This window comes from Lissotriton helveticus, chromosome 3_1 (assembly GCF_964261635.1).
Source record: "Lissotriton helveticus chromosome 3_1, aLisHel1.1, whole genome shotgun sequence".
NCBI classification, from domain to species: Eukaryota; Metazoa; Chordata; class Amphibia; order Caudata; family Salamandridae; genus Lissotriton; species Lissotriton helveticus.
The window spans coordinates 218,509,868-218,530,105 of NC_136061.1; the positions used below are offsets into that span (position 1 = coordinate 218,509,868).

Sequence of the window (20,238 nt, forward strand, 5' to 3'; positions counted from 1 at the left end):
AGAAGGCTGAGTGAGAAGGAGGAGGAATACCGGCTAAAGGTAGGTTTCACTGAAGAGCCAGGTCTTCAAAGCCTTCCAGAACTGAGAATGAGAGGGTTGATCCCTAAGTTCTCATCTCATCCCATTAGCTATTCCACAATATTCATTGTCCTATTACCACACAATGAGTGGTTTTCCCAACTCTTCCTGCTTGAGCACTTTTATTTCAAATTTACTGTCGTCGTTTTAGTATCTTGTACTTTGAAGAAAACGAGGTATCTCTCAGCCTTGCAGTTTTGAACTATAGTTTAGGCATTTAAAGAAATCGTGCTATTTATAATGCTGATGAAAATGACAAAGCTGCAGTTGTCAAATTTTCACTCCCCGATATTTGCATATCTTGTAGACATTTAATGAGATGTATGTAGGCTTTATCCTTTGCAGATTCCTCTTCTGGAATCTCCATTAAGTTTGTCTTCTGTCATAAACCAGTCTCGACTGAAACTACAGTATTGCCTTTACTTAATACGAGTCTGCTTTTTTTGTAGTCACACAAATACTTGTCTCTTCCCGACCAAGACTTGAGGAAATAATAATTACCCTGTTAGAAGTGTATGCTTTTTACACTTCGTTCATTGTCTTCTGAGTTTTGGAGGACTGGTGTGAGAAGCGGCATTCTGCCTGCTATCTTTGTAAATGAAGAGGAGGTCTCAAAATAGACCAATAGACAGGTGAGCTTGGCAAGGGCTTCCTGGCCAATTTCGACTTTGAGTTGGGGCATTCCGTACAACTAGCCTAGCCAAGTGTGTGCAAGTAAATTGAAGACTATATCGAGAAGGCCAAGCATCCATTCTTGCTGAATATCCGGGGCTTAAGTTGTAAATAAATGAAACACATTCCGTATTATTGCCTCTGGAAACAGTTTTCTGCTTCTTTGCTTACTTAAAAGGCTACACATATTTATTTGTACACTGAAAGCCTGTGTTCCTCAAAGTGATGTCTTCTTTGAGTTTGACAATGTATTTCCCGAGTTGGCAGGGCCATCATTTAGATCCAAGTTATGTGTGGTTTTTTTAAATTATTTATTTTCATAGATGGATGATAACGTGTGCTTTTTTTCTTTTTCGATTTTGGCTTTCCACGTCAGAAAATTGCATGGTTGTTGGTTTTCTTAGAAATCAATCCATGTCTTTACTAGTGGTTTTTGCTAATTTGTTGTAGGTCGTGGAGCAGCAAGCTTTACAAGTGCTTGCTTGAATGGCTCTGCCGTAATCGGTCCACTAGATTGAATGTTTTGTTTAGTAGCACAACCTATCCAAACTGAAGGCCGAGAGCTTGACAGCCTACAAGAGGAAAGTTTGATATTAGTCAGCACAGCATTTATTACAAGAGGGTGTACTCATAATGGAGCTAAACTGGAAAGAAGTTGTCTCGTACTTGGGTCCAGGTGATAATAAGTATCTTATTCTTAACTACTCAGATGGAGTCTGAGTAGTGAGTTTTGAATCGGAAGTTGTTTTGCCTTTCCCTATAGATGAATAGATGGGGGAAATACAGATTTCAATATAAATGTTATATATTAAAATCTATATCATATACATGAACGTCTTTTAGGGGTTGTATCAGCGACTCCCTTTCTTGCCTCTTGTCATCCATGGAACTGCCTATGCGACCCCTGTAATGAGTGGTAGCAAATCCAATGCCATGAACACAGGGGCAGCGCCTCTTCTTATTTTCTGCCCACATTTTATTATGTGAATAATGACTAACACTCGTTTTTAGGTCGAGTCTAGAGGCAGCACGCATGCGCTGCTCTCTGCGTGGCATGCTGTATTAGAGTATGCACTAGCAGCCCCGCCCACTCTACGCCCATATTTATCATTGGCTTTGTGTCATTGTCCTTCTTAAATGGTGGCTTCTTATTCGTAAATGGGCTTGTTAGTCCCGCCTTTTGTACCGCCTTGTCTCCATTTGTTACAGCCCATAACGACTGGACCTTTTACTTGTCTTGTTACACGGCCTACTTTATCTAGGCGGTGAGCCCTGTTTTTGTTATTGGTACTGATAGGGACAATGGCGGCTACTTTTTTTGATATTTGTATAATGAGCGCGGTACCCTCTTTAGGGACACTGTGATCATTTTAAATTTTAATTTTATTCAACTTTCATGTTGACCACGGCATCCACTTCAGGGACACCATGCTCTGTTGAAATTTTTTTCTTTTACTTTCCCACTGAGTGTGGTGCCCGCTTCAGGGCACCGAGCTCTGTTCGTTTTTTTAGTTTTTTTCTTTTACTTTAACACTTAGCACTGAGCTTGCTTCAAGGACACTGCACTCAGTATTAAACTTTTTTTTAAAAAGAGAGAGAAACCGAGCGTGGTGTCCTTGAAGCAGCAACCATTTGCAATGCAATAGGTCTCGCATTTCGCGAGTTTAAGCTATTAGCATTGTAAATGACAATGCCTTTTATTTATGTTTTTAAAAAACAAAACAAAAATTGTCATTGTCATTTGCAATGCCAATTGCTTCAACTCCCGTAAATGCGAGACCTATTGCATTGAAAACGCTTCTTCTATTAGTTCAATTAAAATAACCTGGAGTACCGTTTGCTGAACAAGACCACTGCTGCCAGCTGAGTTAAGTAAAAAGAAATTGCTTTCGAATCTATGTTGTGTGCTTGCTTGCGGGTAAGAATGTTTGTGAGACTGAGGGTATGTATGTGGGAGCATGTGTCTATTTGCATATGTAAGTGTGTGTGAATAAAAGTCAATTATTAGGTTCTGGATGGGAATAACTGAGACTGTCAATAAGGTAGTATGATTTTGCTTCCGAGAAGCTGGGTAACTTGTGGACGACGAAAGGATTTGAGAAATGGGATATGATTGGCATTAGTAAGGTGAGTGACCTCTGGGCTAAGGGCAAGATTTAAACCTTTGAGGAGTTGAAGACTGAGTTCCAACTGAGTGATAGAGAATATTTTCGGTATGTTCAGGTCCACCATGCTTTGCAGTCTGTTTTCCGTAAGGGTGTGGAGATTCCGGAGTCCTACCTATACTGGATGGTTATGTGCCGGATAGTACTATCTCTTTGATTTATGAAAAACTGAATAACAATAGGACTGATTTGTTGGTGCAGCTCCGATACGTATGGACCCGAGATGGCCTTGAATTGGATGATGAGGACTGGCAGTCTGCGGTCTCTTGTCCTTAGGAGATCGCGATTTCTGCCCGTCTCCGTTTGGTTCAGCTCAAAATCCTGCATAGAATTTATGTTACTGGCCCCCTTTTGGTTAGAATGGGTTACTCGGAAGATGGTCTATGCAAGCGTGGTTGTGGGCTGCTTGGGTGTTTCTGCATCTAATTTGGGAGTGTCCTGAAGTGGCTGCTTTCTGGACTGGGATACATAATAAGATGGAGGAAGCTACAGGTGTTGCCCTGCTGCCCGAGGCCAGACGTTGTCTCCTGAATGTCTGGGAACCAAATGACTATGATATAATGCAGTTGCAGTGGGCGACCCTGGGAAATATGGTAGCTAAGAGAGATACAGCGCAGTTGTGGGGTTCTCAGAGGCCACCCACGATCGAGTCATGGATGGAAAACATGGATTGGTGCATGTTTAGGGAGAAGACGGTCTATGTGGCACAAGGGCGACCCAGGAAATGGAGTAAGATCTGAGGTCATTGGAATGTTTATTGTGGAGACATTTGCACTCCTCCTCTTGTAGATACTCCTGAAGCTCCACTATCCCCCTGACCTGCCATTCCTTGTATTGTATTGTGCATACTTGTCTGGAGCCCGTCTCTCCCCTGCTCCCCCCCTGGAGTTGATTGTATACCTTCCTGTACTGCCTTTTCCTTCCTCATTCGGACAGATATCCTACTGTATCATGTTTATTGCCTTGTTTGTTTCTTTAATTTTTCAATAAAAAGATTTTTTTTTAAATAAGGTAGTATGAGAGTCGGAGTGAGTAAATCAGAGTAAGAGTGACTGCAAATGAGTGGGAGTGAATGACTGAGAATGAATAACGATTGTGATGGAGTTTTAAAGTGTGAGTGACAGTGAGTGAGGTTACTTGTGAGTGAGAATGAGGTAAACTAAGTGAGAATACATGAGAATGAGAGTAATTAGGTAAAAAGTGATTAAGTATGAGTGAATGAGGGTAACAGACATGCCAACTCACACAGTGCCACTGTGTGTCTCATTATATCGTCTCCTTTCACACGGTCACCCGAGAAGAAGCCAATATCACATGGTGCCAGGGAAAACTAGCTTAAAACCACTGTAAACAGTGTATTTCCTGGTTGTTTTCATAGGCTTCGAAATGCCGACATTCATTAGGGGCGTGAAAACACCGCAGGAATTAGCACCAGCCGCACAAGCATTTTTTCTTTTCTTTAAAGAAGGTGATTTGGGTTGAGGCTGGGGCAAAATCGCATGTAGGTACTTCTTGGCATGAGTCCGGCCCATGCCCTCCAAAGCCCAGCATCCTATTCACACAGTGAATCATTTTAGTTGGCAGGTCTGGAGTAAGTGAATGAGCAATTGAATGTGAGTTAGTGAAAAAGTATGAGAATCCGTAAGATTGAATGAGTGAGTGAAAGTGATGGTGTTATGCTTGTAAGCCTGCCATTGTCCCTGCCTTACGAATGGTAATTCTTGTCCTGTAGAGGCACTAATAAGTACTGACATTTCATACTGTAGGTAATTCCTAGCATAATGGTCACCCATTGTAATTTACTGATATTAGCATAGTAGAGGTAAGTCTCGTTATAAGGTTCATCTGTGGAAAAATGTTAGCATACTCCAGGAAATTCTTGGCATGGTGGGCACTCGCAGTAAATGCCATTGGAGGTAACTTTTGGCATAAGCTAGGATAACCATGGCTTGTGGTAAGGAGGTGACTTTGACAAAAAGCTAGCCGTGGTATACTGATGTAAGTTTGTGACATAAGCTTAACATATAGTATATGGATGTCATTAATGTCAAAATTCTGGCAATGGCACATTATGTATGTAAGTTTTGGTAGAAAGTGGGTTCCCTTGCTTATGAGGGCACCCAAAACAAATTGCAGGCCCAGGCACAGAGGAGGTAATTTTGGGAATATATGGACAATCATGACATTTTGAAGAAAATTGGGTCACCTCCTGGGTAATGGGGAAGAAAGAAAAGGAAAAAAAAACATATTTGTGACACCCCTAAACGACAAAACTCAAGCAGACTAATCATAAACAAGCCTGTCTTGCTTCAAACTTGAATGACAAAGATGGATTATGGTGGCCCCTTAAGGAAGAAATAAATGTGACTCATTCCCTTTCACTTTCCTTTCTTTGTATGGCATTTTAGATTGCGGTTGTTCAGGTGTTAATCAGTGTATACGTGTTTATGCAGATGAGGGCAGTTTATGTTTTGGTTGGGTTCTATAAGTTATTATATGTTTAAACCCAAAACAAGATAGCCAAGTGTTGTTGTTGTATATACTTTATTCGATACAAAAGATATCATAAAAGCATGTACATTCTGTGTTCGTCATTTTAAAAGTCATTATTCCAACAAATAACAATATTAAATTCATAAACGTTTCCATTATAAATAAATATTCAATAAAAACAGTAAAATGTAAATAGATTAAGAACAATATAAAACACTGCATCACAAAACTAGCCTGTGCAAAGCCTCGCTCATGTTTTTTTCGCTAGGATCTTCGAGCTTGTTAACCATGCACAGCCCAGGTATTTAGCTACCCCACAGACCACATTGAGGGAGGTAGTGTCGGTTTTTAGAATACGTAGGGCTACCCGGTAATTCCTTGATTCCAGCATTATACTAGTAGGTTTTAGCCATTTGCTTCTTGCACATCTATATGCTGGGCATGCGAAAAGGAAATGTGCAATGGACTCCGTAGAGGCCGCACAGCCAGGACATGAGGCTGCTGTAGCTACTGCATCCGTTGGACCACGCCTCAACCAACCTGCTGTTAAATCATTAATTGGGAGGGTTCCAATTCTCAATTTCATATAGAGCGACCTGTCTCTTGGAGTTAGAATAAAATCTAAATAAGGTTCCAGTTTCCGGTCAGGCTTATGTTCCAAAATCTGCTCAGTAAGAGTTGAGTGTTGGGTTAGTCCGCTCTAAATCCGGAGCGCAGTGTATTGCTTGGTGTCCTCCACATGCTGGTGATTTGTGTCAGTTGGCTTGGATTCTATGCCACCCTGTAGCCTCAAATTTTAAAATCCGACAGGGGTGTGATTGTTGGTCCTTGGATGACCCCACATGAGGTGGAAATATGTGCGGCTGTATGTTTTTCCAAATTGCTTCCTTCCCTTTTGGAGGAAAGTAATAAAGCATTGCAGAATCTTCAAACTAGGAGACCATATAGGATACAAGTTAGATAATAAGTCTGCTGCTAAGAAATCGTATACCTTCAGGCAGGTATCGATATATGCAATTGTATGGATCATGTGTCTGTACTAAGTTAAATAATAAAGAACACTACATCTGTCGCAGTCTGAATTGGTAGATGTGGTCTAGATTGTTAATGGCGATGTGGTTATTTTCAGTACGTTTGCTTGTACAATGCAGTTTGGAGATTTATCTTGGGTTTGAAGCACCTGCCGTGTTCGAGTGAGATTTCTTTGATGTTGAGAGGATGTGGTCTGTTTTTGTTTAATACTTGAGAGAACTGTGCTTCTATCTAGTTTGCGTGTTTTTTTGGAGCATTTTAGTTTTTTCGGCAGACCAGTATTTCGAGGTAAGGAATCTCTAAAAAGAATGTGACTTGTATTTAGCATATCATTTGCCCAGTCATAATTTTTGCAGAGTGCAAAAGAGCTCACAGCTTCCACAGAAGCAACCATGCAATGTGTCCATAACGTGTAAAATATCATTGATTGGGTTTTAATGTTCGAGCAGACTCCCTGGTTGGTTGAGCTGTCTTGACAAAACTCTTTGTAGCTTTATTGGCCTCTCATCTCAAGTTACTACTTTCTACCATTTCATAGGATATAATTGTAGAGAACATCTCATTCGACATTTTAAGAATTTTTACAGTATCAAGAGATCCTACTTCAGGGGCTTACTAATGATTTAGTAAGGCTAACCAAAGTAAAACATGGTTCAAATGTTCCAAAGTCTTCAACAAGTGTAAAATGTGAATACCTGAATTTCGAAAGTATGCCTATATATATGAACTAGTGGAGTAGGTATCTTTTCCATTGGTTATTATATTTCTATCTCACCAATAGATACTTGCCGTAGGAGTGCTTTAGCAGACTTTCAAACCTCCTTTCATATGTGGTCATTGCTGCTTTATCCTAGAGCTCAACTCCTGTTTTGTTTGTCATTCTGAAGTTTATGGCTTGGATATTTCGCTACAAGCTGTTTGCATAGAGCAGTACTAATGGGTCAGGCAGTTTTTGTAGCTTTTCTGCTGTTTCGGTCTGTGAAAAGGAACGTAAAAATGTGTATTTATGTTTTTGGTAAACTTCACTTCAATATCCACATTCAGCGGGGGTTGGGGATTCCGACATTTTGATTCTTTTGTTTTAAGATACTAATGATGCTATGTCTTTAATTGATCAGGTCTTTGGCCTTGGGAACAAAACTTATGAGCACTTTAATGCCATGGGAAAGTATGTGGACAAGCGGCTGGAGGAGCTTGGTGGAGAGCGCATTTTTGAGCTGGGCATGGGAGACGACGATGGAAAGTGAGTGTTTTTCACCCCTTTCTTGGGGAAAAAAGTGAAAACTTATATTTCTCAGCTGAGACCAGAATCTCCCTTATCATTCCCCTAAACCACCAGCTCAGTATTGAATGGAGGCATATTCAAGTTTGTTCTGTGCTTTGTATTCTGGTCACACATTTTCTCCTTAGTAGGTAATGGAAAATGTCCAACCGAGTCAGCACAAAGAAAGAAGTATTGATTTGTGCTTGTGCATCAGAAGCCTGCAGAGGCTTCTCTGGTCCAGGATAACTTCTGTGCTGGAAATCATAATTTAAACTTTCTGCTGGAACGTACAATGCTAGGTTACTGTTGTTGCAGCTTCATGTGAGAGCACATACCAATATAGTGTGAATGGTTGCATTTCTAAAATGTGCTCAAGTCTACCTTATGTCATGGAGAATGAGGTAAAGAAAACTGATAGACATATGCCAGCCACTTAAATTCTTTCTATGCTTTTTTGTTTAAACCCAGTAGCTAGAAAAGAGGCAGAAGTCAGGGGGTGAGCCAAATGTACGTAAATGAGGGCTAACCAAGGGTAACAGCTGCTTCCACTCATTACAGTCAGGAAGACAGGAGCAGGAACTGAAAGGTAGTAGGGTTCTGCAATCCTTATTTACTTTGTGCAGTTCCTACTTCTCATCCATGCCCTAGCACCGTAGCAGCAGCAAATGGAAGGGAGGGACAAGAGTTGAACCGCAATGTCATTAGTGACCCGAGGATATGGCGTGTCACTTCAGCTATTCCTGGCATTTTGGGGTATTAATGTCCAAGACAGGCGGGTTTGACCAGGCTTAACCAAGATCAAGGCATTGTGGAAATGTTAGTTCGAGGTATGTGTGCTGTAGGTACACATGCTGTGCATAAGTCCACTATCTAGTGTTGGGCTCGGATGGTTACAGGTTGTTTTTATTCAAGGAAGTTGTTCGAGTCACAAGATTGTGTGACTCCTCTCTTTGATGGTAGTACGTATGGGTATCGACGCCATCTTTAGATTGTTTTTTTCCGGTGACTGGTTCAGATGTTACCTCTTGTGCTCCGGTTCAAGATACTCTCCAGCCTCCTTCGGTTCACTAACAAGGAGTTCAAATCGACATTATTGTCTTGATCGCATTACTATACTTGTTTTGCGAGCAAATACATATTTGCACGTCGAGGTCTTTGACTCCGTTCCACGGCCTATGCGCCACACCCGGTTGGGCCTCTTCAACTTCCAAAGAAATCTTCAAGAAGGAACTGCTAATGGAACGTACCCCGTTCTGTTTCTGTCCTAATTGCTGCTCAAAGTATCCTCACACCGACCAGCATTCTGTATGCAATTTATGCCTCTTGACCGACCATCGAGAGGAAAACAGTGTGGCCTGCAGAACTTTTTGGTCCAAAAAGACACTCCGAGAACGACCTGTCCGATGACTTGAAGTGCTGCGTAGACAGGCAAGAAATGATGCTTAGACAGGCAGACGACTCTCTGGATGTCTTCGGTCGACAAGAGTAAGCCTCAGTAGCTCAAGAGGAATCATTGTCCTTCCATGATTCCAATTCCAGTTCCGACATAGAACAAGATTCAGCCAGTCTCAATTCGGCTCAAAAACATCAGACAGTGAGTACAACTCTCCCAATCCCAAAACTAAAAAAATCTGTTCATCACAAAAAACTGCTTCTGGTTCCGCCACTGCGAAAAACCCATGTCGGCCATCAGCATAAAGAATTGGATAATCCACCCTCTGGATCGCCACCGAAAGTTCGACTTATGTCAGGGGCCTCCACTTACTCCAAGTCTGATGCGACAGTTGACCGAACATCACCCTCAGTTCCAAAAGACAAGGATCATGGTGGTTTGGTTCCGACCACTCCAGCACCGAAACAAAAACATTCTTTACCTTTGAAATGCTACACGTTCGGGCCGAAAACTCCCCCTGAACCAATCCTTGATGTTATGAAGAAACGACTCGATCCGAAGCAGAAAACACTGCAAATTCAACCCGGAGCCAAGATAATAATTCTTCAGCCAGTAAAGACTCATTTATCTCAAAGACAATTAGCTTTCGAAGATGCTATAGACATTCCTCTACAAACTCCTAGAAAGAAGAAAGAGGACATTGCTACAATCCCTTTGCATATTCCCATAGCTACCTCACCAACCCACCAGCCACTCCGCCACCTGATTCACCACAACATTCTACGGGTGACCATGTCTCCTCCTTCACCTATGATTGATGAGAATGATATACCTGAGGACACACATCATGGGGATGCTTGGAATGTATATGACATAGAGCCAAAAGGGGATACATGCCCAGATCTTTATCCCACATGTCCATCACTACCATATGTTGCCTCTGCCTATCAGTATTAATAGCCAGAGCTGCAGCTTTTCTTAACGTGCCTTTACATTAAGACCCTGTGGAAGATTACTTCTTTTCTGAAACATTATCCGCTGCTCAGTGGGTCACAATATTTACCAGTCCTTAAAGGAATGTTATGTCATGTAGACAACATTTTTAAAGACCCTGTCATGGCACAAATTATTTCACCAAGAGTGGACAAAAAGTACAAAGCTGCACCTTCTGATCCTATATGCATCAGGGAACAATTAACACCAGTCTTACAAGTAGTGACCAATGCACACAAAAGAGCAAACTCCCAATCAACTGAGGATGCACCTCTTCCAGAGAAAGAATCCAAATTCATTGATGCCTCTGGGCAAAGAATAGCAGCACAATCTGCCAATCCAATCAATGGCGTATAGCCAAAACGAAGGCTCTTTTAGCTAGATACGACAGGCCCATTGGGACGAGATGGAGGAGTTCCTCCAGCATCTCAAGAACAATATAAAAAAAGGGGTTTTTAAATTGTTAATGAGAGAAAACTCATTACTAACAATTCAATTTAATGCCCACTAGACTCTGCAGACACTGCAGCCAGAGGTTTAAAAAACAGTGTCCTTTTATGTGAGACATGCTTGGCTGTGTGTCTCGGGTTTATAACCTGGAGTGCAACAAACAATTCTCAATCTCCCCTTTGACTAAGAGCACCTCTTTGGTCCTCAGGTGGACGCAGCGCTTGGGAAAATAAAAAAGGACATTGAGGTCGCCAAATCAATGGCAGCCTTGCAAGCTTCCACATATCGAGGAACCTATTGTAGGCCCAATTAGGAACAGGGTGCTAGATCTGCCTCAACTAACACCTCAGGCTTGGTCTATAAAAGTCAAACTCAATCCTCAACTGGTAAAATATTTTATAGAGGATCTTACAGGGAAAATTACTTCAAAGGTCGCAGAAATAATACCAGAACCACAAATACAAACACCAAGCAATGACTTTCTTACCATTCCTCCGACTATTAAACAACTGACGGGGGATATCTTCAAAACCTTTTACTGCTGTGGACAAACATTACTTCAGATCAGTGAGTGTTGGACAATATCCAATATGGTTATTGTCTGGAGCTAATCACAAATCCTCCAAATACTCCACCTCATAAACACAAACTATCCGTTTGCATCCGTCTCTACTACAACACAAGATGTCAGTTCTATTACTCAAAGGAGCTATAGAACCAGTCCATAGACAATATCACGGAACAGCAGTATACTCACTATGCTTCCTTATTCCCCCAAAAAAAGCTCACTACGACCCTTTCTGGATCTCAGACCACTCAGTCATTATATCATATCAGAACACTACCACATGGTCACTCTTCAGCAAGTAGATCAACTACTACAAAAAGGCAACTTCATGGCAGCTCTGGATCTGAAAGATGCCTATTTCCACATACCCATACACTCATCACACAGAAAATACCTATGGTTTCTCTTCCAAGGAAACCATTATCAATTCAGAGCTCATCCCTTTGGAGTACCACCGCACCAATGGTATTCACAAAATGCCTAGCACTAGTAGCAGCTCATTTGCTCAGGCAAACTTTCCATGAGTTTCCTTACCTGGACGATTAGTTGATAAAAGCAAACAGCTCCCAACAATGCAAACTGCATATACAACAAACTCACCCTATTACATCAACTAAGGGTTACCATCAATATGCAAAATTCCCACCTTCAACCATCTCAAATACATCTATATTTTAGGAGGTATACTCGACGCTCATTTGGGACTAGCATACCCGAATACAGAACATTGTATCACTAATCCAACACCTTCAACCTCACTCCCAAGTAAATGTCAAATTGGTCATGAGACTTTTAGGCATGATGGCATCTTGAATGTCAACAGTTCCACATGCCCGATTACATATGAGACCGCTGCAAGAATGCCTCTCATGTCAACAGACAAGGTCACGGGGTCAACTACACAATCCGCACACATAGCTCTCTGAAGTGGTAGAATGCAAAAATAATATATAAAGGGCTGCTGTTTCTAGACTCAGTTCCCCAAGTCATTATTACAGAGGATCACGTCCCTGACAGGTTGGGGAGCTCTCCTTCAAGATTTAACAATTCAGGGGTATGGGACTCCCAACACTGGAGTGTACATATCAGTTACCTAGAGCTTCATGCTGTTCACCTAGCATTGAAAGCGCTCCTGCCTAACCTACTGCACAAAGTTATCTTAATATGAACAGACAATATGACAAATGTACTATCTGCAAAAACGGGTAAGGAGGGGGGCACACTCTCTGCAGTTATCCCGCTTAGCCCAAATCATTTGGCGCGTAGCATACATCACAATATTCAGATTCTGGCAGAACATGTACCAGGGTCAAGCAAACAAGTTGCAGACCTGCTTAGCAGGGCACAGTAACCATTACACAAATGGGAACTTCAACCCAAAGTTCTCCTACTGTAATTTCAAAAATGGGGGTTCCCACAAATATACCTGTTTGCAACCCCAGAAAACGCAAAATGCCCTAACTTCTCATCCAGGTTCTTAGTCCCCCTATCCAAAGGCAATGCCCTATGGATGAACTGGTCAGGAATATTTGCCTGCGCTTTTCCACCTTCCTGCTACTTCCATTAGTGGTCAGGAAACATCAGCATACCTCCCTTACCCTAGTTCTAGTAGCTCTAACATGGGTGCATCAACAATAGTTCACAACACTACTAAAACTCTCGCTAGTCCCACACAAGAAGCTTCCCCTCAACCCGTACCTGCACACATAAAACCAGGTCGGAATAAGACATCCCAATCCCAAGGAGATGAACCTTGCAATTTGGCTCCTGAAGTCATAGAATTTGGATACTTACATTTATCTTTATAATGTATGGATATTCTTAAACAAGCGCGTAAACCTACAACCAGGCAATGCTATGCTGCCGAATGGGAAAGATTTGTTCTATACTGTCAGCAGAAAAAAGTTAACTCTCTACATGCATAAATACAGACAATCTTTTTATATTTGTAGCATCTCCAAAATTCTGGTCTAGCATATACCTCAATACGCTTACACCTAGCAGCCATTGCAGCTTACTTACAAAATAGACAATACGTGTCTTTATTCAGGAAACCTGTGATTAAGGCATTTACGGAAGGACTTAATAGTCGTTCCACCTAGGGTTCCACCTGCACCAACTAGGAATCCTAATATTGTACTAACAAGACTCATAGGACCTCCATTTGAACCACTACACTCCTGCCAAATGCAATATTTATCTTGGAAAGTTGCATTTCTAGTAGCTTTGACTTCACTTAGGCATGCTAGTGAGATCCAGGCATTAACTTTAGAAGAACCATTCTCCAACTGCACAGAGAAAAATTAGTCCTTCAGACAAATCCAAAGTTTCTACCTGAAGTAGTTTCTCCTTTTTTAATCAAACAATTGAGTTATCTGTTTTATTTCCACAACCAGAGCCTGTTGCAGAAAGAGCCTTACATACACTGGATGTCAAGCGAGCTATAATGTACTGCACAGACAGAACGTAGACTTTTAGTTGAACGAAGCAACTATTTAATACTTTTTCACCTACTGACACTTGAAATCCTATCTCAAAGATTGGAATTTCAAGATGGCTAGTAAAATGTATCCAAATTTGTTATGTTAAAGATAAAATACTTTTAACTGGAACCCCTAAAGCTCACGCTACTCATAAAATAGGGGCTTTCTATGGCATTTTTAGGCAACATTCCCCTTGCTGACATTTGCAAAGCAGCAACATGGTCCACACCCCTTCACAAAACATTGTGTGGATGTATTTGCATGTCAACAAGCCAATGTTGGCTAAGCAGTTACTAAGGACTCTTTTTCAAACAACTGCTACCCCTACCAGATAACCACCGATTTGGGAGAGGATCTGCCTTACAATTAATGCACCATAAAGGGGGTGGTGATGGACAGAGTATCTGAATTAAGCAGAACACTCCTACCCAGTCAAGAGATCAGGGCTTGATCCATCACCGTTTTTTAGCTCACTGCACCATCCCAGCTCAGAACCTGGCTACATGCAAATTAGTCTGACCCTGGCCCAGTGCATCATGGGAACAGGGCAGACCAAACTACCAAGCCAATTCTTTACTGGAAAGGAAACAAGTTTCCGGGGACCGGTTTCTGGCATTACAGCCGTCTTCGGCCCGGCTTGCTTGAATCCTGATGGTGCAGTGAGCAAGGGACTCACATCTGAGCATACCCTTCCACACTTGTGGTGGCCAAAACGATTCATAAAGGGGGTGGTGATGGACAGAGTATCTGAATTAAGCAGAACACTCCTACCCAGTCAAGAGATCAGGACTTGATCCATCACCGTTTTTTAGCTCACTGCACCATCCCAGCTCAGAACCTGGCTACATGCAAATTAGTCTGACCCTGGCCCAGTGCATCATGGGAACAGGGCAGACCAAACTACCAAGCCAATTCTTTACTGGAAAGGAAACAAGTTTCCGGGGACCGGTTTCTGGCATTACAGCCGTCTTCGGCCCGGCTTGCTTGAATCCTGATGGTGCAGTGAGCAAGGGACTCACATCTGAGCATACCCTTCCACACTTGTGGTGGCCAAAACGATTCATAAAGGGGGTGGTGATGGACAGAGTATCTGAATTAAGCAGAACACTCCTACCCAGTCAAGAGATCAGGGCTTGATCCATCACCGTTTTTTAGCTCACTGCACCATCCCAGCTCAGAACCTGGCTACATGCAAATTAGTCTGACCCTGGCCCAGTGCATCATGGGAACAGGGCAGACCAAACTACCAAGCCAATTCTTTACTGGAAAGGAAACAAGTTTCCGGGGACCGGTTTCTGGCATTACAGCCGTCTTCGGCCCGGCTTGCTTGAATCCTGATGGTGCAGTGAGCAAGGGACTCACATCTGAGCATACCCTTCCACACTTGTGGTGGCCAAAACGATTCATAAAGGGGGTGGTGATGGACAGAGTATCTGAATTAAGGAGAACACTCCTACCCAGTCAAGAGATCAGGGCTTGATCCATCACCGTTTTTTAGCTCACTGCACCATCCCAGCTCAGAACCTGGCTACATGCAAATTAGTCTGACCCTGGCCCAGTGCATCATGGGAACAGGGCAGACCAAACTACCAAGCCAATTCTTTACTGGAAAGGAAACAAGTTTCCGGGGACCGGTTTCTGGCATTCCAGCCGTCTTCGGCCCGGCTTGCTTGAATCCTGATGGTGCAGTGAGCAAGGGACTCACATCTGAGCATACCCTTCCACACTTGTGGTGGCCAAAACGATTCATAAAGGGGGTGGTGATGGACAGAGTATCTGAATTAAGCAGAACACTCCTACCCAGTCAAGAGATCAGGACTTGATCCATCACCGTTTTTTAGCTCACTGCACCATCCCAGCTCAGAACCTGGCTACATGCAAATTAGTCTGACCCTGGCCCAGTGCATCATGGGAACAGGGCAGACCAAACTACCAAGCCAATTCTTTACTGGAAAGGAAACAAGTTTCCGGGGACCGGTTTCTGGCATTACAGCCGTCTTCGGCCCGGCTTGCTTGAATCCTGATGGTGCAGTGAGCAAGGGACTCACATCTGAGCATACCCTTCCACACTTGTGGTGGCCAAAACGATTCATAAAGGGGGTGGTGATGGACAGAGTATCTGAATTAAGCAGAACACTCCTACCCAGTCAAGAGATCAGGGCTTGATCCATCACCGTTTTTTAGCTCACTGCACCATCCCAGCTCAGAACCTGGCTACATGCAAATTAGTCTGACCCTGGCCCAGTGCATCATGGGAACAGGGCAGACCAAACTACCAAGCCAATTCTTTACTGGAAAGGAAACAAGTTTCCGGGGACCGGTTTCTGGCATTACAGCCGTCTTCGGCCCGGCTTGCTTGAATCCTGATGGTGCAGTGAGCAAGGGACTCACATCTGAGCATACCCTTCCACACTTGTGGTGGCCAAAACGATTCATAAAGGGGGTGGTGATGGACAGAGTATCTGAATTAAGCAGAACACTCCTACCCAGTCAAGAGATCAGGGCTTGATCCATCACTGTTTTTTAGCTCACTGCACCATCCCAGCTCAGAACCTGGCTACATGCAAATTAGTCTGACCCTGGCCCAGTGCATCATGGGAACAGGGCAGACCAAACTACCAAGCCAATTCTTTACTGGAAAGGAAACAAGTTTCCCGGGACCGGTTTCTGGCATTACAGCCGTCTTCGGCCCGGCTTGCTTGAATCCTGATGGTGCAGTGAGCAAGGGACTCACATCTGAGCATACCCTTCCACACTTGTGGTGGCCAAAACGATTCATAAAGGGGGTGGTGATGGACAGAGTATCTGAATTAAGCAGAACACTCCTACCCAGTCAAGAGATCAGGGCTTGATCCATCACCGTTTTTTAGCTCACTGCACCATCCCAGCTCAGAACCTGGCTACATGCAAATTAGTCTGACCCTGGCCCAGTGCATCATGGGAACAGGGCAGACCAAACTACCAAGCCAATTCTTTACTGGAAAGGAAACAAGTTTCCGGGGACCGGTTTCTGGCATTACAGCCGTCTTCGGCCCGGCTTGCTTGAATCCTGATGGTGCAGTGAGCAAGGGACTCACATCTGAGCATACCCTTCCACACTTGTGGTGGCCAAAACGATTCATAAAGGGGGTGGTGATGGACAGAGTATCTGAATTAAGCAGAACACTCCTACCCAGTCAAGAGATCAGGGCTTGATCCATCACCGTTTTTTAGCTCACTGCACCATCCCAGCTCAGAACCTGGCTACATGCAAATTAGTCTGACCCTGGCCCAGTGCATCATGGGAACAGGGCAGACCAAACTACCAAGCCAATTCTTTACTGGAAAGGAAACAAGTTTCCGGGGACCGGTTTCTGGCATTACAGCCGTCTTCGGCCCGGCTTGCTTGAATCCTGATGGTGCAGTGAGCAAGGGACTCACATCTGAGCATACCCTTCCACACTTGTGGTGGCCAAAACGATTCATAAAGGGGGTGGTGATGGACAGAGTATCTGAATTAAGCAGAACACTCCTACCCAGTCAAGAGATCAGGGCTTGATCCATCACCGTTTTTTAGCTCACTGCACCATCCCAGCTCAGAACCTGGCTACATGCAAATTAGTTTGACCCTGGCCCAGTGCATCATGGGAACAGGGCAGACCAAACTACCAAGCCAATTCTTTACTGGAAAGGAGACAAGTTTCCGGGGACCGGTTTCTGGCATTACAGCCGTCTTCGGCCCGGCTTGCTTGAATCCTGATGGTGCAGTGAGCAAGGGACTCACATCTGAGCATACCCTTCCACACTTGTGGTGGCCAAAACGATTCATAAAGGGGGTGGTGATGGACAGAGTATCTGAATTAAGCAGAACACTCCTACCCAGTCAAGAGATCAGGGCTTGATCCATCACTGTTTTTTAGCTCACTGCACCATCCCAGCTCAGAACCTGGCTACATGCAAATTAGTCTGACCCTGGCCCAGTGCATCATGGGAACAGGGCAGACCAAACTACCAAGCCAATTCTTTACTGGAAAGGAAACACGTTTCCGGGGACCGGTTTCTGGCATTACAGCCGTCTTCGGCCCGGCTTGCTTGAATCCTGATGGTGCAGTGAGCAAGGGACTCACATCTGAGCATACCCTTCCACACTTGTGGTGGCCAAAACGATTCATAAAGGGGGTGGTGATGGACAGAGTATCTGAATTAAGCAGAACACTCCTACCCAGTCAAGAGATCAGGGCTTGATCCATCACCGTTTTTTAGCTCACTGCACCATCCCAGCTCAGAACCTGGCTACATGCAAATTAGTCTGACCCTGGCCCAGTGCATCATGGGAACAGGGCAGACCAAACTACCAAGCCAATTCTTTACTGGAAAGGAAACAAGTTTCCGGGGACCGGTTTCTGGCATTACAGCCGTCTTCGGCCACCATAAGTGTGGAAGGGTATGCTCAGACATGAGTCCCTTGCTCACTGCACCATCAGGATTCAAGCAAGCTGGGCCGAAGACGGCTGTAATGCCAGAAACCGGTCCCCGGAAGCTTGTTTCCTTTCCAGTGAAGAATCGGCTTGGTAGTTTGGTCTGCCCTGTTCCCATGATGCACTGGGCCAGGGACAGACTAATTTGCATAGAGCCAGGTTATGAACTGGGATGGTGCAGTGAGCTAAAAAACGGTGATGGATCAAGCCCTGATCGCTTGACTGGGTGGGAGTGTTCTGCTTAATTCAGATACTCTGTCCATCACCACCCCCTTTATGAATCGTTTTGGCCACCACAAGTGTGGAAGGGTATGCTCAGATGTGAGTCCCTTGCTCACTGCACCATCAGGATTCAAGCAAGCCGGGCCGGAGACGGCTGTAATGCCAGAAACCGGTCCCCGGAAACTTGTTTCCTTTCCAGTAAAGAATTGGCTTGGTAGTTTGGTCTGCCCTGTTCCCATGATGCACTGGGCCAGGGTCAGACTAATTTGCATGTAGCCAGGTTCTGAGCTGGGATGGTGCAGTGAGCTAAAAAACGGTGATGGATCAAGCCCTGATCTCTTGACTGGGTAGGAGTGTTCTGCTTAATTCAGATACTCTGTCCATCACCACCCCCTTTATGAATCGTTTTGGCCACCACAAGTGTGGAAGGGTATGCTCAGATGTGAGTCCCTTGCTCACTGCACCATCAGGATTCAAGCAAGCTGGGCCGAAGACGGCTGTAATGCCAGAAACCGGTCCCCGGAAACTTGTTTCCTTTCCAGTGAAGAATTGGCTTGGTAGTTTGGTCTGCCCTGTTCCCATGATGCACTGGGCCAGGGACAGACTAATTTGCATAGAGCCAGGTTATGAACTGGGATGGTGCAGTGAGCTAAAAAACGGTGATGGATCAAGCCCTGATCTGTTGACTGGGTAGGAGTGTTCTGATTAACTCAGATACTCTGTCCATCACCACCCCCTTTTTGAAATTATTTTGGCCACCATAAGTGTGGAAGGGTATGCTCAGACTTGAGTCCCTTGCTCACTGCACCATCAGGATTCAAGCAAGCTGGGCCGAAGACGGCTGTAATGCCAGAAACCGGTCCCCGGAAGCTTGTTTCCTTTCCAGTGAAGAATTGGCTTGGTAGTTTGGTCTGCCCTGTTCCCATGATGCACTGGGCCAGGGACAGACTAATTTGCATAGAGCCAGGTTATGAACTGGGATGGTGCAGTGAGCTAAAAAACGGTGATGGATCAAGCCCTGATCTGTTGACTGGGTAGGAGTGTTCTGATTAACTCAGATACTCTGTCCATCACCACCCCCTTTTTGAAATTATTTTGGCCTCCATAAGTGTGGAAGGGTATGCTCAGACATGAGTCCCTTGCTCACTGCACCATCAGGATTCAAGCAAGCTGGGCCGAAGACGGCTGTAATGCCAGAAACCGGTCCCCGGAAGCTAGTTTCCTTTCCAGTGAAGAATTGGCTTGGTAGTTTGGTCTGCCCTGTTCCCATGATGCACTGGGCCAGGGACAGACTAATTTGCATAGAGCCAGGTTATGAACTGGAATGGTGCAGTGAGCTAAAAAACGGTGATGGATCACGCCCTGATCTGTTGACTGGGTAGGAGTGTTCTGATTAACTCAGATACTCTGTCCATCACCACCCCCTTTTTGAAATTATTTTGGCCTCCATAAGTGTGGAAGGGTATGCTCAGACATGAGTCCCTTGCTCACTGCACCATCAGGATTCAAGCAAGCTGGGCCGAAGACGGCTGTAATGCCAGAAACCGGTCCCCGGAAGCTAGTTTCCTTTCCAGTGAAGAATTGGCTTGGTAGTTTGGTCTGCCCTGTTCCCATGATGCACTGGGCCAGGGACAGACTAATTTGCATAGAGCCAGGTTATGAACTGGAATGGTGCAGTGAGCTAAAAAACGGTGATGGATCACGCCCTGATCTGTTGACTGGGTAGGAGTGTTCTGATTAACTCAGATACTCTGTCCATCACCACCCCCTTTTTGAAATTACAATTAATGCACAGCATGTGAATCCACAGCACACATGCCTCAAACTGATTGTTACGTACCCTGTAAGCATCTGTCTTGGCATGTAGTGCTGTAGATTTACATGTGCCCCGGAAACCTGTGTGGGTCGCAGTTTATTTACACTAATTCACATTATTTGCATGGACATCACATTACCAGTACATACTAC

General features: G+C 44.1%; 1 protein-coding gene across 3 annotated transcripts in view; it reads left to right on the plus strand.

Moving 5' to 3' along the window:
* POR (cytochrome p450 oxidoreductase) overlaps window positions 1–20,238 on the plus strand; it is a 479,949-nt gene that overhangs the window by 362,799 nt on the left and 96,912 nt on the right. For all 3 annotated transcript variants that reach the window (XM_078679631.1, XM_078679630.1, XM_078679632.1), the window contains one exon: window positions 7,559–7,683. In XM_078679631.1, the coding sequence (XP_078535757.1) occupies window positions 7,559–7,683 (125 nt within the window). The remainder of the gene's footprint in view (window positions 1–7,558; window positions 7,684–20,238) is intronic.